Source organism: Harpegnathos saltator, unplaced genomic scaffold (assembly GCF_003227715.2).
Source record: "Harpegnathos saltator strain DR-91 unplaced genomic scaffold, Hsal_v8.6 scaffold173, whole genome shotgun sequence".
Classification (NCBI taxonomy): Eukaryota; Metazoa; Arthropoda; class Insecta; order Hymenoptera; family Formicidae; genus Harpegnathos; species Harpegnathos saltator.
Window position 1 is genome coordinate 520,247 of NW_020229954.1, and position 27,890 is coordinate 548,136.

Consider the following 27,890-nt stretch of genomic DNA (forward strand, 5'->3'; position numbering starts at 1 on the left):
ATTCGGGGCTCGTTGAGACCCTCGAGTTGCCTCGACCTGCCTTCGAGTCGAGGCTCGATGCTGTTTCGAGGCACTTCTCCGGGGGACGATTCTTCCGACGAGTATCGATAGCGCGAGGTGCGGCTTGCGTCTCCGAGAGACACACCACGCGGCTCTTTGCGAGGTTCCCGAAGTTGCGTGTCTCACGTTGACATTCGACTGCGACCTGCCTGACAATTGTCCTGTTGCGTCTCTCTCTCTCATCATGCATCATCCGCGACACGGCCCCATCGCGCATTGCCACCGCTGCGATTTTTCCGGCCCTTCTGCGTCGGAAAGCAGTTGTCATCTTGTTTTGTTTTTCTCTCTTTTTCTTTTTTTCTTTTTTTTTTTTTTTCCCTTTTTTGCACGTCGAACCGCGCATTCACACTTGCGGGTTTACGGAAGATTGCTCAAGGAGGATTCCCACTATCAGTGTCGGTTACTCTGCGGATCCTGCGATCGTCCGGAGCGTTCGTTTTTTCTCATCCGTCTCCTCATTCATTTCGTGCCCCGTTACGCTCTTGGACGCTCTCGAAGTTGCGTTATTTAAGTTCCTGTGCGCGGAATCCGATTGATTTCGCGGAGTACGAACGATTTTCGTTCTCGTCGGATTGAACGTAGGGTCCAGAACGAAGCAGCGCTCACGATATCATTTTTGTTTTCCTCACAGTTCGAGGCTCAATATTTATTTCTCCCGGTGGATTCGTTTGTTTCTTTTCTCGTTTTATATTACTCTCCCCGTCCACGCTTGTGTGTGCAGAAAGTAATCGCACAGCTGGAACAGTAATCGCATAGAAATAAATATTGAGTTCAATCGTTTGGTGGATCGCTTGACGTTTCGATGTAGGTTGAGTCAAAAAACCGAGTTTGTCATTCCGTTCGCCACCCCGAGAGACAGCGTTTGCCGTGGAAATCTCTTCTCGTCGCGGATCTCCCTGTTTTTTTTTTTTTTTTCTTTTATTTAGTTTTGTTTTACACCTCGAGCCTTCGAATCGTGATTTTCGCCTTGCTGTCGCCGACACTCGTCTCGATTTGGACGATTGAGATTGCAATTAAATGTCACGGTCGCTTTTTCCAATCACGACGCGGTCGCCGAATGATCACGACGAAGGTTTCTTCTGACTCATCCTATTTCATCGACGCGACGCGACGCGACGCGACGCGAGGCGCAGGCGGCTAGAGCTAGAAACTTTTAACGAAAACGTCTCTTCTCTCTCACATCTTTTCGCAACCTAACATCAAACATGAACTACCGTAGGATGGCTACTACTTAAGAGAGCAAAAGACACACAGAGACACAGTGACAGAAGGAGAGAAAAAGCCAAACATGGATAATCATCTGCGCGGAAAGAGCAGAAAAGAGACCGAGAAAAAAGAAAAACCGAAAAAAAAAAAGAAAAGAGCACCACACGGAGTGTGAGAGAGGAGCACTCAGTCCAACGCGCAGACGAGAGTGAGATAGAGAGACGGTGAAGAAGCGAGAGGACATGAGTGAGGAGAGTCCAACCAGATCAAGAGGATGGTAGTGTCTCGCAACTTTGGGACGCAGTTTTCACAAGGATACTACGAGGGAGGCAGAAACGAATCGACCTCCCGCAACTCTTCGCACTCGAACGGACGAGAGAGATTTCGTTTGACAGAACACACGTACTGAGCTAATTACCACTACTAAGAAATCCTTTTTAGCTTCAGAAGCTCGGAAGGATCGTGCGACTGCGAATCGCTTCATGTCGAGCGACTAAAAATGTCTCGGAACATTTGCGGGACCGAGTCCTCGGTGTCCTTTTTTTTTTCTCTCATTTTCTTTTCCGATCAAGTGTTTCTTCGCTTCATGATGAGAATCGTCACCGTTGAAAATGATTATTGACCCTCGACGCTTTCGCGAAGACCATCGACGAATCGAGCATTGTATATTGTTAATTTGTTACATGAGAAATATTACAGACGATACAAAGAGTTGAAGAGAACAGTCGTAATGAGATGACAACGAACGATCGTAATGATGAGAGATTTACGATTATGCGGACAAGACTGGTGAATGAACGTCGCGCGAGTTTAACAATAGGGAACAATAGAAGGTGGCGGAGCATGAAAGATCGGCAATCGTCGTGATCGGCGATCACTTTCGATTCGTTCTCTCGACGAAGCTCATTATGAGGAATTTGTCGTTGTACTATCTAAATAAGAATTTTACAATGGTGCTAATCGGAGTATACGTTACATTATATAATTGGTTCTATGGCATGCAATAAATATAATTGAGATGCATGTGATTCTACGATTCGTTAATGTAATATATAATGATACGGCGGGCACAAATATCTTTAATTTAAAGCGTAAACATACAAACACACACACACACACACACACACACACACACACACACACACATATTATATTTACACGTAAATGAAAAAGTACAATAATATATACACATATACATATGTATGTATACATGTGTATGTGTGTGTATACATGTATAAGTTGCTAAAATCTGAGAGAGATATTTCGCGTTGTTTTCTATGAATATAAATATTTAAAAGCAATTATTAATTCGTGTCACCGTTTTATAGAAATTGCGTCAACACGAGCGATTCATTCGGTGTAAATAATAAAAAAGTAACGTGCAAAGTAAATAAGCACGATATTCGACCTACTCGGTTTAAATTCATAAAATTATGCAACTAGTTATAATTGTATAAATGTACATAATCGCACGCTCGTATGATTTCGGTAATGCTTAATTCACTCGTATGTTTTTTTTCTTTTTTTTTTTTTTCTTTTCTCATTCGTTGTCTTCGTTGACGCTCGTCTTGGGTAAGCGCGACACGTGAGATGACGAATAATTCTCTTTCGTCGTAAGCGAAATTCCTGATGCTACTATGTAGTGCTTGCGAGCTTACGATACGACGAGATCAGACACTTACGCGCGTGCCCGTTATCTGTAGAACATCCAAGTCAAAAATCACTATTTCGGGTATTCCATGGTGTTATATGCGTAGGTAACGGTCTAAGTATTGTTGTACATAAATAAGCAAGGAAGACAAGCAACCAATCAAAAACTGACTCGCCCGGAAATATGTATTAGTGATATTTTATTATATATAATATAATATATAATTCATTATATAATTATATGTAGCACATACGTGTTATATAATATATTATATATTATGTACAAAAATGTACATGGGTGTGTGCTACTGCTATTACTATTAATATTATTATTATTATTATTATTATTATTATTATTGTATTATTATATCTTTACCTCTGAGCAAGCAATAATTTAAGTATATTATGACTATAATGTGTGTCAAACGCGATGCCACCAGACATGTGTAGACGTAAGATAGAAAAAGTGAAAAAGGAGAAGCGCAGAAAATAGAAACACGGGAGACACGAAGATCATATTGGTTTATTGGCAACATGATGAAAGCTTCGATTAGTAGCGCAGAGACAGATTCCTCGAGTAAAGCTCCGTCCGAAGAGATCGAATCAGCCGTGCTCGCGGCCGACGTTCCTCCCGCTCGCGCCGGAGAATTGAGCGCGACGTTCGCTTCGCGGCACATTCGTTGGCCGCGAGTGTCGATCGTCCTCGTTACGAATGATCGTCGTCAGCGTTGTAGTGTTTAGCGTTGCTCGTTCCTTTTGCCGTTTTTATCGTTATCAGCGTCACATTGTACCGTATGCGACTTTAATTTTCTTCCTCCCGCAAACTTCAGCGTTTTTCCGCGTGGCAAAAGCGAAGGGATCCGACGAGAACACGTGTCACTCTTGTCGCGCGACCAACTTGGTCGTCCCCGTCGCGGACGATACCATCGATACCATCGACCGCACACTGTATACCGCGCGTCGTCATCGCATCGTCGCCATCGATAAAGCCACTGTAACAACGGTCGCTCGATCGCATCGAGACGCACACCGCGAACGGTATCGGGATCAGCGCTTACCGATAACTCCGATTCAGCTGGTGATGAGAGAAATCAAAGGTACTGACGTTCGCGTACACAGACAGACACACGCACACGCACACACGCGCACGCACACACACACACACACACACACATACACAGAGAACACGCATACATAGAACGTGAAAGACTTTCCGACACAAGGGAGAAACGGGAGGAAAAGCTGCGCGTCGCACACGGTAATAATATAGCTCCGTGTAGTGATTATCGTTTCGTAAGTTTGGCAATTGCGAGACTGTGATTGGAACGGGACAACCGGTACTCTCTCTGTACTTCCGCTTGCCGTTGCGCGCGACTCGTCCCGCATTGAAAATGGAGAGCAAGTAGAATAAAAGAGGAGGAAAAGCCCAGGGATACCTTTCGACTTGACATTCTCCTCGGCGTTTTTTCCTCGTTCCGCGGAAAATACTTCCATGTATCCTCCGTCGGGTAGCGTTCGCTGACGATGAGAGGCGGAAACGCGACATCGTCGTCGTTGTCGTCGTCGTCGTCGTCGTCATGGTCGTCGTCGGCTGCGACGGCGGCGGTGACGACGGCGGCGGTCTCGCGATGCGATCACCGTTGTTTGTTGTCGACTGGTCTTTCGGCTTTTCCCTTCGAGCTTGCGGCTTGCAATATTCTAAAACTCGACATTCGCCATGGCGCTCGCGCGCGCGCGCGCGCGCGATATCATTACGAGCCTGTTAGGAGAGAGCAGCGGATATTCCGTTACAGCAAGCAACGGCGCGTGTGTGTATGTACATATATGTATAAGTTATATATAGCGAGTAAGGACACACAACTCGTATACCGAGAAAGTCGCTCGTCGTACTCTTCTTAGTAGCGTTTCTCGTCGTTTGTTTCTCGAGCAAAACGGAGGAAAAGGGGAAAGGCGAGGATGTTGGGGGGAGGGGACATGTTGCCTTCTCGTGAGAGAGGAGTAGCTATGATAACGAGTACATCCCCTTGTACATAGGATATTAGCAAAGATTCTGCAATGTACATACGTTTAACTGCGAACATTATGCTAACGTTGAAAAATATGTTATTATATAGAAATTCGTCTCTATTCATCTATATATATATACATACACATATCTATATATATAGACATGAGAAGTAAAAATTCAATTGTGTTTTTCAATTCGACTTCAATTCACCACGTACACATCATCCATCAATCCCACTGCGCACATCTTTCGCATCCGCTATCAGTCCCCTCTCTCTCTCTCTCTCTCTCTACCCCTTCTTTCTCCTGCTTCTGCAGACGGCCAATTTTTATTTTTTACTTTACCGCCGTTACTCTCGCGTTCAGCGTCGAAATCGTAACGACAAAGCGGCGCGCATCGTTCGATGAGATCGAAGAGATCGTTGGCTAATGGTGAGAGGACAACATTACAGCGCATGCGGTAACTCGTCTTTGAGAGCTCGCAGAGGCCGCAGGATCTCGTTCTTAGGAGTCCGCGGAGGTTCGCGACGGGCTGCGCGCGTATCGTAGAAATTAATCGAATAACGGGACGGGACGGGGATTGGAAAGAACGGAGGAGATACCGGAGAGGCCGGGTAATTCAATCAGGTAATTAGTCGCACGTGTCTCCGCTTGTCAACCGTCAGCTCGTCTTCTACGACGACACGGAGAACGAGACTGACCGTTCCGCTTATCTGAATTCGACTAATCTGTATTATCACATTCCGCGCACACACTTTGAAAAAGGCTCTAATAGGTCCTCCTTTATTTTTTTTTCTTTCTTACCATTTACGACCCGACGCCTTCTTTCCGACCCATCCAGCCGCCTCTGCTTGCTCGCGAAAAGAATTTTAACGCTTTAACTTGCGAAAGAGCTGCGCGATGTGCTACTCGTGCCGAGTCCTTGACGATTCATCCGTGAAATCGTCCCCTTTACTCTTTCTCCGTATGTCATTATACCGTGACGTTTGGAGACATCGAACAGACGTCGGATGAGAAATATTCGGAAGCGTAAACAACCTGTACGAGCGCTGCGAGCCAGCTCGACCTCTGACCCGTCGGGAAAGTAATTATTTGGAAAATTCAATATCTCTCGTCGCCGCAAAACGGCGGCTCTCTTCATTTATCGCATGACTCGACTGGTTATAGTTCGCTCTCTCTCTCTCTCTCTTGCTCACAAATACGTATAAACACATTTTCTCATCCTCCCTCCCCTCTCTCTCTCTCTCTCTCTGTCTCTCTTTTTCCTGCTGTCGCTTGGTCGCGCGAAAAATGGTCCCGATAAAAATATAAATATAAACACAAACGCGCGCACATAACGCGGCGAAAAAACACGCGCGAGGGGCGGGGGGGCGGGAGCGCGCGGCGCGTATATGGACGAGTAGAGACATTAATTCGCGCCAATAAATATTCCCATCGTTCCGGCACATAAACCCCGGCGTTTGTCATACACACGCAGTCATTTCGGTTAAAAGGCATTCCCTCCGCCACTGAATGCAAATGCGAGTAGCTCGTTGTGCGTGCCGCTAGGGTCTCTAAAGTGCTTTCAATTACGCGTTCCACCTAACGTCCCGACGCGACTCGAGTCGCGACGACGGTCCTGGAGGGCCGTTTTCCTATGTTTTACATAAACGGGATTTTCAAGTGTTTCACGCCCCACGAGGACACACACGACGACGGTGCACCGTCGTCCTCGTCGTCGTCGTCGTCGTCGTCGTCGTCGTCGTCGTCGTCGTCGTCGTCGTCGTCATCGTCTCGTCGCAGCGGCTCGTTATTATTTAATTTGCCGACCGCTTCATCTCGCTTTTCCCCGCTTTTTCTCGCTTTTTCTCCTCACCCTTCCCCCCCTCTCTCTCTCTCTCTCTCTCTCTCTCTCTCTCTGTCTTCGCTACCCTCCAGCGTGAACGCAACTTTCCGCGATGTTTAACTTCACGTTGCGTCACGTGCGGCCGCACGGAAAATCCTTTTCTTCCCGCGCGAGGATTACACGCGCGGTCGCGCCGATCGCGCGGAATTTACAAGCCGTTGCCTCGCGTTCTCGCACGCTGCGGGTTCGTTTCGATGCTCGCTCGCCCGACAAAAGTCGAAGCAAGAGAAACGCTCCGTGTTACGTGTTTACATGTCGCGCGCGTGCGTGCGCGTGTGTATTTACCCGCGCACGCGAAACGCTGTGTTTTGTCGCGGCGCAGCACAGCTCGGCTCCCGGCTCGCGGAATAACTTAGGTAACACATCTTTAAACATCCTATTCGCGTAGCGCGCGGCGATACACGAGCAGCCGCGATATACGAGATGAACGATGTCGAGTTGATTTAACGACACTTGTTGCTCGGACAAAGTTGGATAATAATTTCAGGTCGCTTTCCGGGTTTCGGCCGGCGAATGGAGCGGCTCGTTCGAGTAGCGCGCGCGTGCGTGTGTGCGTGTGCGTGTGCACCTGTGTACGTGTGTCTTTTTCCATCGCGCCGTCATTTCTTTGACGTATCGCCTGCACCGAGCGCACGACAGCCTCGTATCGTCACGATCGCTGGTCTTCTCCATAGACGTAGGAATATAGGGACAGAATATAGAGTTGCGGGGGGATAACCATTGCGGGACGGTGCGACGAGGTAAGCTGTGCCTAAATCTAATTGATGGCTGTGCCGTGTGTAAGTATTTGATACATACACAGATGTGTATGATAAGTTGTGCGTGAGTGAAATTATGAAAACAAAAGACACATGCATAACCTCTGCAAAATACTGTCAGTGTAAATAGTTGTTATCATTTTGTTACATTTACTACTTTGCCAGTGACAGCCAAGTCGTTGCATCACACGCTCTGAATATGCGCACTATTGTGGCCAATGAAACTTAGGCACAGTCGCCCGCCGCATTTCAGCACAACTTCTCTCGCCTGTCTTACGGGTTTACGCTCTGTCCCTATATTCCTATGTCTATGGTGTTTTCCTACTCACGCGAACGATCCCGCGCGTGCGCGCGCGCGTCGTCCTCCGATCCGAATTTTCCTCGCAAAACGAGGCGATTGACGAGCAGACGTTTCACTTCCCGTTCACGAACGCGTAATTCGCAAGGACACCGTCCCCGCCAGCGAAATTCGATCCGGAAATACGCGTGGGGGAAAGGGATTGGTTGGATCGTAGTGACGATTGACGAATCAGGCGCGTCTACGAGGAAACAGCTGCGGGACAAGCCCGCGATTTCCCGAGAACCGGAAATCCTCAGTCTCTTCAGGCCGGTCGAAACGTTTCCGATTGTACCCGTAAAAAAAGGAGTGTTTTCAGCCGCGATAAGCGGTGGATTTTTGCATCTTACCGATAGCGATCGGTGAAGGGAGAAGTTCACCCGGTTGGCAAAACCCGCAGCGCGCAAGTACCGCGCTGCTCCGTAAGGAGCTGGCAAATCCGCGTCTGCGCAAAGTGCGATCAACAGCAACAGCAGCAACATCACCACCGCTGCATCAACCGATCTTTCCAGCGAGATCTCGCCGATCGCAGAGCTTCAAACCGAGCCACCGGTCGTAGGAGAGCCGCGTTTCCACGAGGGACACACACCGATCGCGCCGGTCAGAGAGTGTTTCTCTCGGCCGAGACGCCGCTCTGGCTCGCTCATCGTCGCGTCCTCGTTCGACCGATCTTCCTTCTGCGCGCGAGATACACGACTGTCAACGATCGCCGCGCAGTTTTTCGCGGCTCGAGCTTAATACCCGCTTGCGCCTCTCGCGATAATTCAGTTTGCGCCCACTGGGGAGGGAAAAACGACGAAAGAGGAGGACCCGAGCGAGAGACAGAGACAGAGAGAGAGAGAGAGAGAGAGAGAGAGAGAGAGGGAGAGAGAGGGGGGGGGCAGAGGAGTTTGCTTTGATGCCGCTGTGCTTTAAGGCCGCTTTAATCTCGAGCCGATCCCCCGGATCACGCGTGGCTACCTCCGCGTGCGAAGAACATCCCCTCGCGAGTTGCAATTTGTAAGGTATCGCGCACCTCGCTCCTTCCACCCCTCCGTCCGTCCGCTCGTCCGTCCGTCTGTCCTTCCGTCGCGCGCCTGCCGGCGGTCTCTCTCGTTCTCCCTCCTCCTCACACCCTCTGTCTTTCCATCTGCCGCTATCACGCTCTCGCCGATCCGGTGAGCCCGCGTCGCCCCCAAGTGTAAGATAATATTCACGGCCAATTACCTAAAACGCACTCCTTACGGCCGCCGTGGCGGCTTATATTGGCAGTCTGCCACGCCGCAGCGATCGAGTATCCGGCGTGAAACGACCTTGTTATTAACGTTCAAGTAAACTCCCCCACCGAGCCGGCTAATAATCCCGAGTCGTCCGCGATCCCGCTCGTCGTCGGGATCCTCTCGAGTCATCGCGTAGGTCGTCGCTCGCCGTCGACGTCGACGGCGAGGGGAGGCCGCCGTTCCCGATGACGCGCGCGTACGATTATCCGGGCGCGGCTCGGCAGGGTCGTCCAAAGTGGAACTGAGGCTGAAGGAGGACGACGACGACGACGACGACGCGCGCTTCCTCCTCTTCCACGGTAGCCGCTCGAGGCCGAGGATCGCGACGGCGAGGATCGATCAGCGGCGGCGGCGGCGGCGGCGGCATGCTGAAGGGCACACGCGGGGGCTGATTTTCTCTCTTTCTCCGGCGGCGGCGGAGGCATCGCCGCTGGCGGAAAAATCGCGGCGCCGAGATAATAAGCCCGCGATTACCACCGGCGTCGATCCGCGCGGCGGCGATTTCTGCGGGACGCGGCACGGACACGCCGGCGATCGAGAGATCTAACGGATCCATTAATCCACTCCGCGAGTGGAGCGAAACGAACGGCCAGGCTAGCGCGCGCGCGCGCGTCCGCGAGAGAGGGAGGAAGGGGAGAGAGAATGAGAGAGAGCGGGTTAACGAACTGAGAATCCCGCACTTGTTATCCCGAGTGACTTAAACGATCGCGTACCCTCTCCGCGGAGCCATAACCGCGATAATTACTACGAACGTGGGTGAGCGAGCGAGCGAGCGAGCATACGCCCGCCCTTCTTCGCCCCCTCCCCCTCCCCTTCTCTGCTTCTCGCACAGTGTGCGACGTGTGTGCATTTTGCACCTGGCGCAGCTACCGAGTGCCCGGGTATAGCAGCTCCGGCACAACGGCGCGCGCGTCACCGCGTAGCTGGCGGTGCGTGCTCGCCGAGTCTCGCGCAAATTGACGGCGGAAAATGAAGAAGCTGTTAACCGCCGAGAAGTACTCGCGCGCGCGCGCTCGCGTCGCCGCATCGCGCGAAAGAATATCAATCTTCGCGGGCAATCTCTCGCGAAATCACACTTCACTCGCGTCCGGCGTCTCCTCGCGCTCTTCGCCGCCCCGAGCGTTCCTTATTACCGCTCGCTTCTGCGAGCGCTGCGCGCGAGTCCGATACGCGATCGACGCGAGAGACTTCAGCCGGATCGTTAATGCGTCGCCGGACAGGAGAGATACGCAATCGCACTGTCGAGCCGTTCTCTCTTCCCGTCGGCTCGACTCGACCTTTCGACTCGTCTTCGAGTCGCTCGCTCGTTCACTCGCTCGCGTCTTCTTTCCGCGATTTTCGCGGCCGAGCCGACCCGGGCGCCGCGGCTTGTTTCCGGATGCGAGAAACAAGAAGAAGAGGGGAGGGGCAGGAGGGGGAGACAAGGAAGAAACGTGGAAAGAGTTGGGCAAAAAGAACAGCACCTCTCGACCCTTCGCGTTTATGGCAGCAGCGCGCGACAGTTATGGCAACGAACAGCCATCATCGAGAATCCCGTCGGACCTTCCAATTTGTTAATTGGCACGATAACGTACGGCGCGTCGTATATCCCGCGTCTGCCCTCGTCCCTCTTCCTGCCATCTGTTTCTCTCTCTCTCTCTCTCTCTCTCTCTCTCGCTCTTCTAGTCTTCTCCCTCTCCCCTCTCACGCGCTCGCATGATTAAGACTCGTAATCACGCGGTCGTTCGTTAAGCAGCCTCGTGAGCGCGAGTCACTCGTCCTGAATCGCTTCTTCCTCTTGCTCCTTGCTCCTTGCTCTCTCTCTCTCTTTCTCTCTCTCTCTCTCTCCCTCTCTCTTTTCCTTTCTTTCTTTCCTCTCTCCGTTCGCATGCTCGATCAATTCGTAAGGGCCGAAAACGCACGTCGTAATTCTCGCACGCGGCTGCGAGTGCCCTCGCGACGATAAAGTTCCAAGGACCTCGCACGACCGGGCGATTTCTCGACTCGCGCGACTCGTAAATTCGCGCCGTCGGCGGCTGCAACGCGGTAGCCCGCCGCTACCGGACGCCCGGGAACTTTCGGAGAAAAGCTGCTCCCTCCCTCTCTCCTCCCCCTGCCCCCATCGCCCACGTTGCTCCCGCGAATTCATACTCGATCTCGCCGTCGCCGATCTCGCGGAAGCGAGAGAGAGAGAGAGAGAGAGAGAGGGAGGGAGAGAGAGAAGCAGCACAATTCTGTATCGTTCCGTGATTTCTTTCCCCCGCTTCTGTCTCTTTTTCGCGAATACCCGCGAGAGAGGAGAGAACGACTGCGGCGAGTGCGAGTGCGAGGAGAGGGTAAAAATGGCAGAGAGACGGCGAAGAGGCGAAGGGTGCGCTCTCGCGGCCGGCCGTAGACGGCCGTTGCAAACTGGTCGGACTAGCCTCCGGGTCAGTTTATCGCAAACAAATGGGTTACGCTTGTTCGGAGCCGTATTTCACCGGAATTTATTGTTTATTATTCCGCCGGACCCGGCATGATATAGGACCGTGTTTGCTCGTAGTAGCGTTAATGTCGTTAATAGCGCCGCACCGGTCCGCTCCGCCGGTGAATCCGAACCGCCAACCACCGGCGGTCACGGGAGTCGACAAATCTCGGAGCGAGTTTCTCTCTCTCTCTCTCTCTCTCCCTCTCTCTCTCTCTCTCTCTCTCTCTCTCTCTCTCTCTCTCGCTGGCTCTCTCGTTCTCGCTTCTCCTCTCTTTACCCGCTACTCCCTCGAAAGGTTTTTCGATTTTCGAGGGTTAGTGGTTCTTTTTCGAACTGTCCGCGCGCGAGTTACGGCGGAGAGATAATTCCGTTCTCGCGCTGCGGCCGTTAATCGTCGATTAATTAATTGGTGCCGAGACGCCCGGTTCCGGCTAGGCAATATTACGCGGCATGTCAAGTCGCAGACGCAATCCGCGAGTGAAACGCGAAGAACGATGCGGGATTTTGCCGATCCGCCTCTCCATTGTTTATCGTCAAATTGTGAAAGGCGTGATTTACTCAGCTGTAACCCTTTCGAGGCTAGGGCGCGGGGTGGATTCTGGCTTTGTTCTCCCGAGGAGAAGCGCCTCCTGCGCACCAAGCGCCAAGGAAAGAGCCCGGTCGACTTAACGCGGCAATAAAACCGAATTTGGTCCTTTCTTCTTCGAGAACTAGCAATCCCACCGGTATCGACGAGAACACGCGTTTGCGTCGCTAGTCGCCGCGTCGATTCAACCGGCCTCTTTCTTCTTCCCCACTGCGACTCTTCGACGAAAATATTAGTAAACTTCCCGCTCCCGGAATTCGAATGTAGCGCTCGCGCTTCGGCGCGAGCCAAGATCACTTTCTCGAGTCGGAATAATCCACGTTCCGCGAAGAGATCCCGAAACCACGATCCTGAAAGGAATTCCGGGTCGCAGGTCAATCCGCCGAAAGAGGCCGCGAGCTGAGGGAACCGCGTCTCGACCCTTATAATAGCCGCCCGCTTGCCCCGGACGTGCACGCGCCTCGCGTCGCCGCGGCTCGCGCGGAAAGCTCGAATCACGCTGATCGTTTAGCCCGCTTCAGCGCTTTGACGCTAATGCGTTCTTAATGCGACAAATTCGTCGTGGGTAAACACTGTTGGTCCGTCTCGCCTTACTCGCCAGGAGAGAACGAGCGAGAGAGGGAGAGAAAGAGAGAGAGAGAGAGAGAGAGAGAGAGAGAGAGAGAGAGATTGCCGGCGTCGCGTTGACCGTCGTTTTCAGCCGCCTTGCGCGCACCCCCATTAGGCGATTTCACTCGGAATTGACAGCCGGCGGTGAATTGATTTGCCGGCGTGCTGAGATTTCGACGGCGCGATTGGAGGACGCCGACGGTCGCGATGTGACGGGCGAACGTTTTCGCTAACGAGAATTGCGCGAGCGAGCTCCGCGCTTGTCGCGGAACCATCACGCGAGACGTGCGCGTGTCTCGGGGCATCGGTACGGTATAAAGATGCCGTTGTTTTACCAGCAATTTCGGAGTAACGCGAACGGTTCGCTTGTGTTACCCCCCGCTAGTGTCGTGCCAGTGGAACGGTTCTGCGCCGTTTTGTCGTTTTCTCGCACGCGATGCCGATTTGCCTTCGTCTCTTCGAGAGTCTCGCTCGCGGAGTCGCGGCACGTAACGCGCGCCGGGACGTTTCTCCAATTTGCTGAAACGCGAGCGCGCACGAGGTTTCGACGAGATCGACGCCGCGGAAAACACACTCGGTGTCTCTCTCGCTCGCAGCGCGGACGCAGTCGCGCCGATTCCGAGGCCGATTCCCCAGCCTCGGCTAATTGCCGCGAGCGGTGCTTTTAGGACGCGCGCGTTATTTAACAGGTGCGAACAGTTTGGACGTCGCGCGCTGAGAATTTACGGGCGTTCGTCTCCGCTTCTCCTCTGCTCGCGGGACGGCAGGACGTGAATCACGCCGAGACGGACGTCGACGTTAACGTATGCGTAACCGCAAAGCTCGCGGCTACGAGGCGGCGCAGCGACATTGTTCATTCGACTCGTTCGTCGTCGGATGGATCTCCCATTCAGCTTGTCGCTTCGAAACTTTCGGCCGAACTCACGTGGTGAATGACACGAGTCGGAGGAATCGGTCTCCGGAGTGTTTCCCTCGTGAGAACCTCCGTAAAACCTGCGATCGCGCGATTAAGTGAGATAATTAGCGGGTCCGAAGCGGCTGATTATTTTCGCTATCGCGCTGTTGCGAATATAACGACACTATGTGTTATATCTTTGCGATTATTTCACGGAGAGTTTTGAGGTACCTTCGGCACGACGTGGAGTAACGTTGCTCTCGGCGCGCTTCTCGACGAACATTTCCCGACACTTTCGTGTCAAACGACATTTCAGTCGGGCTTTGTCGGGCTTGCCGAGGGACGGGGGAAGGAGGGTGCGACGCGACACCACTTACTTTTTCGTTACAGCAACTCGGCGGGAGAAGGTAATCATCGCCGGGAGAACGACGATAATTTCCGCGAGATTAACCATTCTTTTCTCTTCAGCGTTGCGGAGCGACCGCAGAGCGGCGACCCTCCCGGCGCGGTCGGCGTGTTAATTAGCAACGGCGCGACAGAGTCTCGCTGCCGTTTCCCTGAAAATTCGTCCACGCCCGCCCCGCAAAATTCTCGCTCCGCACACCGCTCCCCGCTCTCCTCCCGTCCCTCGCGCAAATTAATCGTCCCGCCCGGCCACTACTCGCGCTCGCTACTCGTACACGGGCATAAATCTCGCATCCCGGCCGCGGTTAAATCGAGACCATCGCTTGGCCAGACCTCGACAGACCGCTCCCGTCGCGCCGCCACCACCATCCTCGTCGTCGTCGTCGTCGTCGTCGTCGTCGTCGTCGTGGCCGTCGCTATCTCTCGCCCCCTTTTGTCCCACTTCTTCCCCGTGCCGGGGCGCGTTATTTGCGCTAATAAAGCGCTTAACAATTATTTTCCGGCCGGCGATTTTTCACGGCGGCCGTGCCGGCCGCTGATAACGCGGCTCCGTCCCGCCTCCGTGGCGGCCGATAACCCACCGCCGCCACCGCCGCCGCCGCCGCCGCCGCCGCATACGAAGGCGTGCACGCCTTGACTTATCGCCCTGCGGGCTGCGTCGTGGACGAAAACGTCCGCGGCGGAACCCTGGGGGAGACTAGAGAGCAAAAGCACGCGGGGACTGCTTCTGTCGGGGTGTGCATTATGGGACGCCTCCTAATGCACGATTCGCATGCGGCGTCGACGACGAATCGGCCGGCTAATTTAACGCGATCGTAATCGCTCGCGATTCGTCTTAATTTTCGGTGCGACCGCGCGCCGCGCCGCGCCGCGCCGCGCCGCGTCTCCCGTGTCTCACCTGCCTCGCCCTGCCCTGCGCCCTCGGCCCTTCTTATCGGCCCTTCGTCACGGGCGGTCGTTATAATGCCGTCACGCGTCGCGATATCGCAGCCGGTGTTCAAGCGCGGTCGAAAAGCGCGGGGGTGAGGCTGCGGGGAGAATGATAACGCGGCCGATTAGAATTTCGGACTTTGCAGCGCGGTCTCTATCGCGGACTTCATCGTTCGTTACGTGGCTTAGCTGCGAGCGTTGTAACGAGAGTTACGTCTGTGTGCACGCGATTTTCCTCGCGGGGACGTCGCTGCGTCTGATTGGCGCGCGTTCGCGTAATTTCGAGGGAAATGGCCAATTTCTCCCGGGGATGCGGCATCGGCTGGGGACGTGAAAGGCTGGTGAACGCATGTTCGACGCGTTCGGTGCGTTACGCAGCCATGTGCCGTTAGCGCCGTAATTATGAGACGCTCGGGACGCGAGCCGTTGGCGCGCGGTCTTTCGATTCGTCGGCGAATCGAAAAGACGGTCGCGTCGCTAAATTATTTTTTCATTGGTCCTCTCCGACGTATAAATCACGCAGGTCACCGGAGCGCGCGCGCTCCTCACTCGCGACATCCGACAGCGCTTGCGATTTTTGTCACCGAGCGTCGATTAGCGCGGAGTGACCGGCTAATTTCGTCGCGCCGTGCCGCTCTCGCGGGCCATTTGTCATTCCGATTCACCGCGGAGATTCGGACGCGTTGTTTTCGCGGCACGTCGCTCGCCCGTCCGAGATCCGTCCGAGAGATCGTCGGTGCTCATTCGTGAGTGACAAAAAAAGAGGCGAAAAAACGAGGAGAAAAAACAAAAAAAAAAGAGAAAACTGAAAGAGAGAAAAGAGAGAAGGAGAACGCTCGGAGAGAGAACGGGTACAGTGATCGACGTGTGGGACCGTCCGAGGGGAGCGGGGGTGGGAGGAAAGGTACGAGAAAATGATTGCGACGAATCGAGAGGAAGAGAGACAGAGAAAGAGAAACTGGAAAGGGAGGGGGGCGGCAGAGACAGAGCTTAAGCGACCAACGGGTAATATTGCTATCGACGGGCGTAGGTGTTGCCCGCTTCGTCTGGATCGAACGAGGAGTGTCATCGCATTTAATTAAAATGTCACGCGCGTGATAAATGTCGCGTGTGCGGAGTCGTGTGAAAGAAGTCGTTTCGCCGCGTCTCGTCTCGTCTCGTCTCTCGCGTCGCCGCTTTCGCGTGCCCTCCCCTCTCTCTCTCTCTCTCTCTCTCTCTCTCTCTCTCTCTCTCTCCTTTTCTCGCGAGCAAGCGAGCGCGCGCGCGCGCTCGAACGGAGAAAATAACAAATGAAATTTGCTATCTGCGTGACATCTATACCGTATACTCTCCCGGCCGTATCCCCCCCGCGGCGGCACCGCGAATCGACCGCGAGCGAAGAAAAGACACGTGAGAGACCAGCGAATGGGGGAGGCGGGAGGGAGGAGGAGGAGGGAGACAAGGTAGAAGAGAGCGCGCGCGCAGTGTCCAGCGAGAGAAGAGGCAGGCTGGGAATTAACGGGCGCTCGCGCGCGCGTTCACATTCATCTCGCGGCCTGGACTTTTTGGCCGTTAATTACGTAAGTAAGAGCGTAATTTTTCAATATACCGAGGCCTTAATCCCTCAACGACAGGCCGTGTAATCGCTTAGCGGCCGGCCGGCGTACGCGCCGCCGCTTTGTTCGCCTCGAGAACACGTCGGACGTCACAAACGTCGCGCGCTCGAACGGGAGAGGAGAGAGACGAGTGACGGCTTTTTCGGCGACACGACGGTCGCACGATTCATCTGTAACGGATCTGTGACTCTTCTTCAGGGTTACGGACCCGGCAAGTCCGACGTGGGCCGCCTCGAGAGTCGCGATTTTCGGTTCTCGCTTTCGCACGCTCGCCCGCGCGAAGTTGCTGCAACCGCCCGGTCTGATGGCCGCTCGTCGCTGAATCAGAAACGAGAGTTGGAAATTTAAGGTCGAATCGCCGGGGAATTGAAGCGCGGAAGAGATGCGGAAGCGTCGAGAATGCCGATGAGATTAAAATTATTACATACTTTGATGGGCTTTGACAGGCTCTCGTGCTGTCCAATCGAATGAAGTAGAAACAGCCGGGGGGGGGGGGGGGGGAGGGCGGCTGCGGCTGCTGAAATTTACACTTTGTCACTTCGGGAGGGTAATAATGTTCCAACAACGTCAACCGCACGCGCCGAGGCACTCTCGGGCCTTGAAATCTCCGCATTAAAAGCCGAGCCTAGAATCCCGAATTATTTTCAACATTATCCGTTTGCCCTTGTGCGACTGTCAAATTATGAGCGCTGCTTGCCCTTAGCCCTTAGGTCTTGCGGAAGATACCGCCTCCGTGAGGAGAGAGGTAGTATTTATCGACAAAAATTATGCAAAACCGCGGGTATAATTGTCGACTTCATGTCCGAGCAATCGTCCGACGTGCGCGACATAAGTACTCACCGCGCTTCGCTCCGCGGCATTCTCGTTCGTCACGCGCGCGGCTGGCGGCTGCAGCGCGGAGACGCCACGTGCCGATTTTAGTCGAATCTTGCCGCGATCGCTCACGCTGCCGGGGCATTTGAATAAACACATTTGTGTCGCGACCGCGAGTGAATGCCTTTTAACTGCTCGCTCGGCTCGCGACGGCACCGCCGAGCGCGACGCAAAGCGCGCGGCGCGTTTGCGTCGCGCTCGGCGTTGATCCTTTATATCCCGAATTTACTTACGGAAGACCGTATTAAACTTTTGTGCAATCGAACAGCTCTTGGCATGTTACAAACGTAAGGAATAGGAAAACAAATTTTAATGTAACAACTTAGGGCTGGTTGTTCCAGCTCCTCAGTTAACTGATAGTTAAATCATATGTTTGTCTTTGTCTACATTGAAGGGAAAACAAAGATAAACATATGATTTAATTATGAGTTGATTTACCAAGGAGTTGGAACAATCCGCCCTAAAGGAGTGAACTTCAAGGTGGTACTTGCAAGTACCGACAGCGATGTAAGGTAAGACATAGAAAAAAAAATTCAGAAACATGTGAGCGTTTGTATAGAACGTTCACATGCTCAATACAAAGGATGCAAAGGATTAATCAGCGGACCGCGCTTTTCCGAGGCGCGCTCGCGACGAGAAGTCGCCGCGTACTTCTTGCCGCGTGTTCACATGCGAGGCGGAGATGCCGCGGATGAGAGGGGAGGAGATTCTTACGCAATTTTCCGTTCTCCCGCGAGCGTTAGGTCCCGATTTCACGCTCGGCGATTTCGCACTCGTCGCACGCACGCGATTTATTTATATATATAAACGCGCGGTCTCTACCTTGCTGCGCGCGCGTGTGTGTGTGTGTGTGCGTGTGCCTGTGGGTGTGCGTCGGCCTAAAAATCGCGCACCCGCGCGCGTACGACTCGAACAATAGAGCGGAGAGAGGAACATGGGGGAGCACGAGATAAAGCAGATATCCGATAATTCATACGTGCGCGTTCGCGTATAATTCTGCGAACGGAATGCATAGGAACGCGAAGAATGCGTGAAAAAGTACGTAACGAACGCGGGCGAAATAAGGCGTTCGCTCGAACAGATCGACGGTGTAATCGGGGAAAGATATCTCCCTCTGTCTCTCCCTGTCCCCTCTCCGTCGCGCGCGCACGGTGGCTATCTCTCCGTCTCGATCGGCGCCCGGACTCCACCATTAATCATCAGTACGTCGAAATTATCGGATATCGATGACCGCGCCATTCGCAGGCGCTCTCGCGCGCGCGCGCGCCGTCTCTCCTCTCCGCCAAGGACCGACGGAGGTGACGGAGAGAAGCCTCGGAACGCGTCGCGATTCCGTCCCGGAATCCGATGACCCCGCGGAATGCCAGCGCTCGGCACGTACGATTCGCGCTCTCTCACGGTGGATACGCGGCTGCGTATCGATGGCTCTCTCGGCAACGAGCCGGGGGCTCGCATGCGCCCCGTTCTAACGTAATTCACGGACACAAGCCGCCGCGATCGCCGCGATCGCGCCGGGCGCGCGATGCCTGATGAATGACTTTGCAATTATATTCTCATCAGCTCTCTCTCTCTCTCTCTCTCTCTCTCTTTCTTTCTCCCCCGTCCCTCCCTCTTTCTCGCTCTCCATCTCTCACCTCGCTCTGGGCCTCACTTCGCCGTTAACTCGAGGGCGACGCGTGTGGGTGTCGTGCGTGTGCGTCCACCGCGAGAAATCACCAGGAGATCACGGCGCGTTGGTGTATGTGTGTATGTGTGTGTGTGTGCGCGGATTCAGTACTCGAGTACTCGGCTGGCCTTCCGAGCGTGCCGACCAGGTGTGACAGCGGCGAGTAATTTTTGTCGCGAGCCCCGACGACGGTAATTAGCGCGGTATTGTCGGCGAAGCGGCGCGCCGCTGCGCTTTCCGCGAGCGGTCGCGCGCAGCTCGGACGGCATGAATGAGATTTTCTCCGCGCGCTCGCGCGGGCTTCCGCGCCAGGTCGGAGAGAATAATTTCGGAGGTGCGTCCGAGGGCGACGCGGTTTTCGCGCCGGCAGATAAGAATCGCGCTCGCGCGGAATGTCAACGCCGAGATAACGTAATTAATTCTCCTCACTCGTGACGTCGGTAGATATCGTCACTGCCGCCGCCGCCGTCGCTGTCTCGTCGATGGTTCGACACTTTTCCCCGCAGCTTCTGGCTGCGTCTGCTGCCGACGAGGAGAGTGCGGTACGAACGAAAGAGAGAACGGGGGGGTTCGCGGGCTATCTCAGCCGCGCGATCGGCGGCTAAAACGCGAGAAAAAGAGAATAGCTCCGCCGCAAGCGTGCCTTTAAACGCAACACTTTGTAGAGTGTCACGCGTGTCACCGCACGCGGCCATAATTAATGAGGCGATCGCGCGGCTCGAATCTTAATTATTTATCGCTGCACCGTTGATTAATTACGGCCGACTGCGCGCGCCGTTCGTGATGTATCGCGCGGATAAGCATGACGTCCTGAGTGACAAATTGTCCGTTTTTTTCCTCTTCTTTCTTCTCGCGTCGCGTTCCTCCTTTCTCTCCCTCTCGTTCTTTTTCTATCTTTCTCTCTCTCTCTCTCTCTCTCTCTCTCTCTCTCTCTCTCTCTCTCTCGCGCGCGCGCGAAGCCTTCGCTTTACTTTGCTTTTCCCGCGCCGCTCGCAGTCATAATGGGTCACGCGAGAGAGTACTCGAAACGCGCGCGTGGGATTTCGAAAGGAGGCTGGAAACGCGTTTTACGAGCAACCTTCTTAAAATCGCCGGCCGACGGCCGTCCAAGTCGAGGACGGGCGTTCGCAGGTGGGATTAGCAGGGGAACGTGCGTCGTCGCGTATGCTCGGTTTCGAAACGGTCGGGACACTTTTCTTTTTTTTTTTCATGCACTTTGAGACGCACTCGACCCTGGCAATTACGCGGAAACTAATTATCTCATTGGCCCGTCGGCTGCATTTCGAGCTGCACCGAAGAGCGAAAAGTGTGTCCGAAAACCGTATCGAGCCAAGCGCTGGAGCCTCGGTTTTCAAACGGCTCGGACACTTTCCTGGATGCATTTCGGTAGCCAACGACAGAGAGAGAGAGAGAGAGAGAGAGAGAGAGAGAAAGAAGACTAAGAATCTTTCGGAAACGGGTCCTCTCATTGCACGCCGCCGGCTGCGTCGCAAGCTGCGCCGAGGGAAACAAGACGCAGTGAAACTGTCGAGCTAGTCGGTGTGCACGCAAGACTAGAATTTCGTCTCTCCAGTCTCAAGCCGCTCTCCGCGCGAATCAGCCGCTGCAACGCTCCTTCGCTCGCCACGCACTCCGCGCACCTGCGGAGGAGGACCTCGCACGCGCGCGCGGCGTTCACGCGCGAAAACGCAATAAGTGTCGCTTATCTGTCGTCCCGGACCAAGTGTTAAACGTTTACACGCGCGATAAGAGGCGGGTCGGCGCAAATGGCGCATATGGCGCCGCATACCGCGCGCTAGAAATTGAGACATCATTCGCTCGCGCGCGCGGCCTATAATTACTCGCGAGTACGCAGCGCAGCGCAGTGGCGTACGCTTCTTCGCTCTGTCGACATAATTCACCTTATCGTGAGCGATCGTCATCGGATCGGCTTGAGATAAATTAAGACCGCGCTGCCAAATATTATGACAGCGCTGCGACCTAGCTTGCGGCTGAGCAGCCGCGTGTTTGCGTCTCTCTCTCTCTCTCTCTCTCTCTCTCTCTCTCTCTCTCTCTCTCGCGCGCGCGCGCGCGCCAGCATGTATGAGTGCGTGCGCCACGTGTTGTTCATCGCGTTGCGCGCGAAGCTATATTTAGCGGCGAGGAATAATCGAGATCTCGATAAGGATTAATCGCTGGGAATCGCCGATCGGTTTACCGAAACCTCCGGGACGCTTCGCGATGGACTCTCTCCTCCATCTTCTCCCTTCATATTCCGAATGCTCGACGCTTTTATGGACAAGCATGTGGTTTTTGTTGAACGTTCTCTCGACTTACGACTGCATGCGTTTGACGAGTTTTTGTAAAAAGATCAATCTCTTCAAGGACAACGACGTGTGCTGCATATTTAACGCTTTACAGTCGAGGAATATTTCCATATTTTCTTGCACCAACTCGATAATTATAAATATAATTTCCATATTCCATGGGAAAACTACGAAAAAGGACTTTATTTTCTTTAATGTTGTTGCCGTATCTTATTGTTTCGTGTCTTTAAATTTTTTCATGCCAGCACAGCTGGCATTTCGAGTTGCCGGAATAAATGTTCATGCCAGCTGTGCTGGCATTCCGAGCGCAAAGGATCAAATGTATTTATATATTTATTTCTTTAGCTTAAACATTGTCGGCTGGCATGTGTCATCATAGAACATCATTGTGAATAAATTATCGTCGTAATAAATATCACAAGGAAAAAAAACTTGGTCACACATATTGACGGACGTCATATTTACGAGATAAAAATGAAATCAGTCTCTGACTTGAATGAATTCACGCCTGAGGAAATCGTGTCTTCGGCTGATTTGGGTTCGCGAACTTCTCTGCTCCATTTCTCCCCCCGTCTTGCGAGACTCTCGGAGTTTCCTTTCGGGGAGGTATGAAATCCCTGATGAAACATTCTCTTTCGGCGCAAAAGCCACGCAAAGAACTTCCGCTTTCATCGAGAAGCCGCGGGTGCGTGCATTGCCACCGCTCTATTCTTCCGCTGCTTCTTCTTCTTTCTCTTCACACACGCTGGATGCACCGCGGCGCAGCACAGCGCACGCGCGTTCAATCAACATATTAAGTGGGATATATTCGCCGGGACGCGTGGCGGTCACGCAGGCGCTCACTCCGGCTCGCTCCAATCAGGGTTCGTACTCGGGGAAGCGATGGATGAGGAAAAATGGCTTGCGTTCATTCGCGATGCGCGCACATCCTCCTGCTCCCGCGAAATCTCCGCCCGTGGAAGAGCCGGCGCGTTTTCGCGCATTCACTACGACTTTGCCTCCTATGGTCGCTCGCTTCGGCCGACCCTCGTCAACAATCGCGATCGCACGGAATCAGGAAGCGGGCTGTCATCTTCATCTTTTCGATCCCCCAACGAGCCCCAAAAGTTTTTCCTGTTCGCAGATTCATGAGAGGCTCGCCGAGATCATTTCGAGCGATCGCGGCCACGAGGCGGGGAATTAAATAATGCTTTTGTCCATCCGGAAGATATCGATTCCGTGCCGGCGGGTTACAAATGGCTCGAGTGAATCGCGTCTTCGTAAGGAAGAAGAAGAAGAAGAAGAAGAAGAAGAAGAAGAAGAAAAAGAAGAAGAAGTCGCTCTAGTGGGCTTGCCGGAATTAAAGTTGGCCGGAAGAACGAGCCGCGCGAAACTTCACTCGCCACCGACTTCAAGCGCCGATATCTCTGATATCTCGCTCCGATGTTCTTTCTCGTTCTGTCTCGTTGCCGCGCGTTCTTCTCTATTCGCGAAGCACATCGCGAATCACACCGCCTCCGAAGTATCGCTCGACCTTTGTTTGTTCCCCTTCGAGTCATCTTCTCACCATGCGAATTCTTTTCCCAAACGAGGCGTGCTTCGCGCGCGAATGCTGCCTCGCGCCGCGCTCGTCTCTTCCTGCTGCTCAATAACGTCCCCCGGATGCGACGTTAATTAAACGTAATTTAATCTCCTCTCGCCGCCGCCAACGACTCACTTGGTATCAGCCTTATCACCGGCTGATTCGATACAATCTTATCGTCGCGCAGCGACGCGTAATCACGAGAACGACCCTTGAGGAGACCACTCGCGACTTGCACACTTCTGCACTCTTCTCGAAAGCGAGGCGGCCGCAGCTGCGTTTCAAGCTGCGAGTCGTTCAGGCCAGTTAAACGCCGCCTTGCAAGGGTTGACAGTCGCATCGCGCGCGCCACGGGGCTTGCTTGACACGCTAATCGATGCGCGGCCGATGTCAGCCGCGCGCGCATTCACGCTCGAGAGGGAGCGCGACGCCGTTTCCGCTTCGTAAGGATTACCGGCCACGTGGCGGAAGGTGTAAATCTACCGAGGTCCGTTACCTAACTCCCGCGTCGTCGAAGCGAAGGCACGCGCCGCCTAACAAAAGATCCGGCCAGATTATCGATCTGCTCGATTCCAGCCGCCCGGAATCTCCCGGTTATGCCCGCCCCGCGCGCTCGCGGAAGGGCCCGGCCGCGCCCGCAGACGGCGATTTGTGCAGTCGAGGCCGCGCCTCGGCTCTTCTGTGAGCTCTGCGATGATGCCGAAGAAACGGAAAACCCGGCGGCTCCGCGCGCTCGAAACAAGCGTGAGGCATGTCGCAAATTGGAGAACGGACGGGTCGTCGCGAATCGTGACAAGGACGACGCAACGGGCTTCTCTCTCTTCTCTCCCCGAGAGAATCACAGAAATGCTACCTGTGTCTTCGCCGCATCCTGGACGTCCTGGACAAGCGTGCGTTCTCCGCTCTAATTTCTTCCAGCGAGACTCCACCGCCAAAATAGAGTGAAATCTGCGACCTTCGCCGATGTCGAGAGGATTCTCCTGAGCCGTCGAGCGACTTTCGTTTCAACTTGAACCGCGGCTGGACTCGATCAAATTCCAGAGACTCTCCCTCGTGTGGAGAAGATTCTCTGCTCTGAGCCGTCGAAACTGAAGAGTGCAACCGATCGACGTGTCAGAGGAGCCAAATTTCAATCCAACTGATTAACTGTTGAGTATCCAAATGCCAAGCGGCGATCTTTTCGATTCGTCCTCTTCGACTGAAACTTTCCCTCATCCCGAGCAACATCCCCGTGCACGAAACCGCGGGGAGTCCTCGAGCATTCCCGAGCGCGTCCAGGATACGCGCGGCTCCGGGACGTCTTGGACTATCTGGGTCGCCACGTGTTTCCTCAAGTACGCGCTCGCGCGCGCGCGCGCGCGCGCGAGCGATTTGCATGACAATACGACGACGGTCAAAGTGTCGCTTCGTCTTCGCGCCCGGAATATCCGTGCTTTATTAGCGTTACCTCGCGACAGAGGTCGTGCGCGCGTGCATTCGCGGCTCGCTCGTCGAAATCCGCCGGGAAAAGGGCTCTCGCGTCGCGCCGACGCGACGATGGCCAACGGCCGTGAAAACGCGATTCCTGCGATTTTATTATCGTCCGCGCGGCACAAAGCCAGGCCGCGACATCAAAGACAGTGGGAGCTATCGCCGCCGGTGGTACGTTTCGATATTAACCCCCTACCACCCCCGAGGTACGCGCGGCCGCGTCCCCAAAGCATGCTCTCTCCCTTTGGGAGCGGCTCGCGAGCGCGGCCATCATCGTCCGGAGAGAAAAGCCGAGCGTAAGAGCGCGCGCGATCGCGCGAGTGCGCGAGGCAGCACGGAGGTTAATTATGCGCGCGTCTAACGAGAACCGACTTACCTCGTGCCTCGACAATGTCGTCGTCGATTTTTGCGAGGCCAAAGCGCAGCCCGCCGCTCATTGATTAAAATCCGCTGGCCGACGGATTTTCGCGACGCGCTCCTGCTTGACGCGCTGTTGAGATCGATGCGGCCGCTCTCAGCGCGGTCCGGCCGCTTTATTTTCAGCAGCTGTGCGCTTAACATAGCGTACGCTCGCGCAAAATCGCTGAATAGACGGATCCGCTGATTTACATAATGCGTCACACACGCGGAAAAACGAGCCGAGCGCGCTCCGACCGGAGCGGAGCGGAGAAACGGAGTCTCCTCCTCCGCTCTCTGTGAGACAAATTCGCTCCTGAGAGCGGCGGAAATTCCGTTTTCTTTCGGCCAAAGCGCGTTTGCCTCGTTCATTGTCACGTTAATTCGCCCCCCCGTTTCGTTTCCCCCGGGCGTATGCGACGACGCCGGCAGCAGGAACGTTAACGCACTGGAAGCACCGACGATTAACGCGACCCATTTCCACGCGGCCGAAACGACGGGTTTTCGACGAAATACCTTACATAAAGGCCGACATGTTTGTCTATGCCTTTCAGTTTTATGCTTCGAGCGGTCCGTTGAAAATACGGAGGAATGCACCGTCACGCGAGTTTGAGCGATTTTTCGAAGGAATTGCAAAGCGGTCGTTCTTGACCGCTCGATCATTTTCGATCATTTCTTCAGCATGGAAAGAAGCAGACTGACGCTGCGCGTTCTCGGTTCTTTACGGTTATTCGCCATTTTCTCGCGTATCACGTTGCACGTCCTGATATTTCCTTGCCTCTGCTGATACACCGGCGCGGCTCAAGTCGGCGGATGATAATTGAACGCATTGTGCCGGGCTGTGAAATCCGATTACGCGTTCTCCGGTTGCTGCGCGATTTTCGACGTTTCGGACGCGGAAACTCCGGCGCTTAATTTACCCGACCGACTTGATCCGGCCGCGCGAGCTCCAATTTGCGGATCGACCCGGGATTAATCGCACGCTGAGCGTGATTGCCGGCGACGTGAATATTACATGAGACGCGTGTCAATTAGCGACGGCCGCGCAAACAACGTCGCGAAAAATCGCCGGCCCGAGTCAACGTGAAAAATCGTGCTCGTGACGAAGGAGAGACCCGACCAATTCTTCTCTCCTTGTTTCTCGCGCCGTCTGTCGCGCTGACCGGGCGTATGATCGATTGCGACTTGTACAACTTGTTATTTCGACGTCGCGCCGCGCCGGAGACGCGCACGGAATTCTTCGTCCTCCTCCGGTCGCCTCGCTCTCTATTCTTGCGCAAAATTCACGACGCGCGAAAGTTGAGTTTTCCAAATTTCGCTCCTGCCGCGCGAATACACGACTTATGACGCGCGCGCGCCAGAGAGAGAGAGAGAGAGAGAGAGTTTCTCCTTTTTTCTCTCTCCTTCTCGCTCCTCCTCTCGCCGAGAGTGCGAAGAGGCGCGTCGTGGCGGTCACAAATCATCGTCGCAGAAATCTAATTTACGAGCGCGCGGCTTAGGGAACGAACGAACGAAAGAGAGAGAGAGAGAGAGAGAGAGAGAGAGAGAGAGAGAGAGAGAGAGTGTGTCTATGCTCGGCCCGGGCTGAACGTGGGAAGTTGAAAAATGCGAATGCCCATTAAAGATTCGGTGACGGCCTTCGCCGGGCGTCGTGGCCGCCGCCGATTCATCGTCGCTCTACCGGTTCCTCGGACAACCTCGCCGCCGCTAATTTACTGGTCGGCTTACCGCGATTAGCCGGCTTCTTTGTCATCTGTATCGCGCCAAACGTCGCTGGTGCGTCTCTCGACGTGACCAGGGAAATGTCGTGCGGTTTCATTGGAAGCTGCGTAAGCAACGATTTGTAGGGCATTTATGGGGAAGATCGGAGAAAGCTTCTTTCTTTTTTGCAAAATTTCGATCTTATCACGGGGTTACGACGATAGAAAAAATCGTTCTCTATATCTTCACGCCAAGTAGAAACTATATATATATGTTTCGTGAATTGAGGACTGAGATGTATAGTCAAGTTCCCGCCGCAGACAAACTAGTCTGAAAACATGTCTCGGTCGGCCTTATTCTGTCGCCTGACAAAAAAGCACATGTCGTTGAACGTCGGAAGAAATCATTCGACATATCGCGGTCAATATTAATTATTAACGCACCGCCTACGAAACGGTTCGCCAAGCTCGGAGGACACTGCTCGCAGAAAAAACAACTTACATACAGCAGCAGAAGAGAAAGCGACGGATAATTTATGGTCAAGCGCTGATCCATTTTCCCTCCTTCGAGATGCCCGATGCCGGGATGACACCAAGTCCGCGTCGAATATTTGCACGTCGCTCGCCTAACCTCTCAGCGTGTCGCTCGTGTCTCCACGACGTAGATATATGGGCAAGGATGGGAACGGAGCGTGCCTTGGGACCGGAGGTTGCCGGACCGGCGCGGGGGGGATACGAAAAAATCGCGAACGTTAAAAAAGGCTCGCGCGTCGTTTATCGTTTTTCATGCTTAAGCAGCGAGCGCTGAAAAAAAGAGACGAAGCAAAAGTGGAAGCTCGTGCGCCGCCGAGACGGGACGATTTTTAGCGACCGTTTCGTTCTCCGTGTTACTCCTCTCCCCCCCCGCGTGTGTTCTCGGGGGAAAATCCTCGGAAGGGGAAGGGGAAGAAAGAGAAACTCCGAGGGACCAGCGACTTCCAGAGCGCGGCGGACGCGCGTCGGGCCCGCTCGCGTGAACGAAGGTGACCGGCGCTGCAGGATCAAGTGACAGGAGTCGCCGGGGGTTGGTGCGTGCGTTATCTACGAGATCGAGCCGACCGGCCGGGCGACCTGGAGGAATCCGAAGAAAAAGAGAAAAATTGACGCCGAGAACACAAGGAACTATGAATAATTTACGAGCGCACGCTGGAGAATGAGGAAATGAGCGAGCGTGCTAAATCGACACCACTTTTCCACGTCGGCCTGCACCGCGGGTGATCCACGGAAAATTACTTGGAAAATTGCAGCGGC

The 27,890-nt window shown here is 53.9% G+C and overlaps 1 protein-coding gene across 4 annotated transcripts in view; it reads left to right on the forward strand.

Annotated features, from left to right (window-relative positions):
• SoxN (SRY-box transcription factor soxNeuro) overlaps positions 1-27,890 on the forward strand; it is a 115,380-nt gene that overhangs the window by 5,491 nt on the left and 81,999 nt on the right. The window contains exon 2 of one of the 4 annotated variants that reach the window (XM_011154603.3): positions 1,280-1,814. The exons of the other annotated variants lie outside the window; for them this stretch is intronic. Coding sequence (XP_011152905.1) covers positions 1,280-1,295 — 16 coding nt within the window. The 3' untranslated portion in view covers positions 1,296-1,814. Of the gene's footprint in view, positions 1-1,279; positions 1,815-27,890 lie in introns of those variants that run through there. 4 annotated transcript variants of the gene reach the window in all.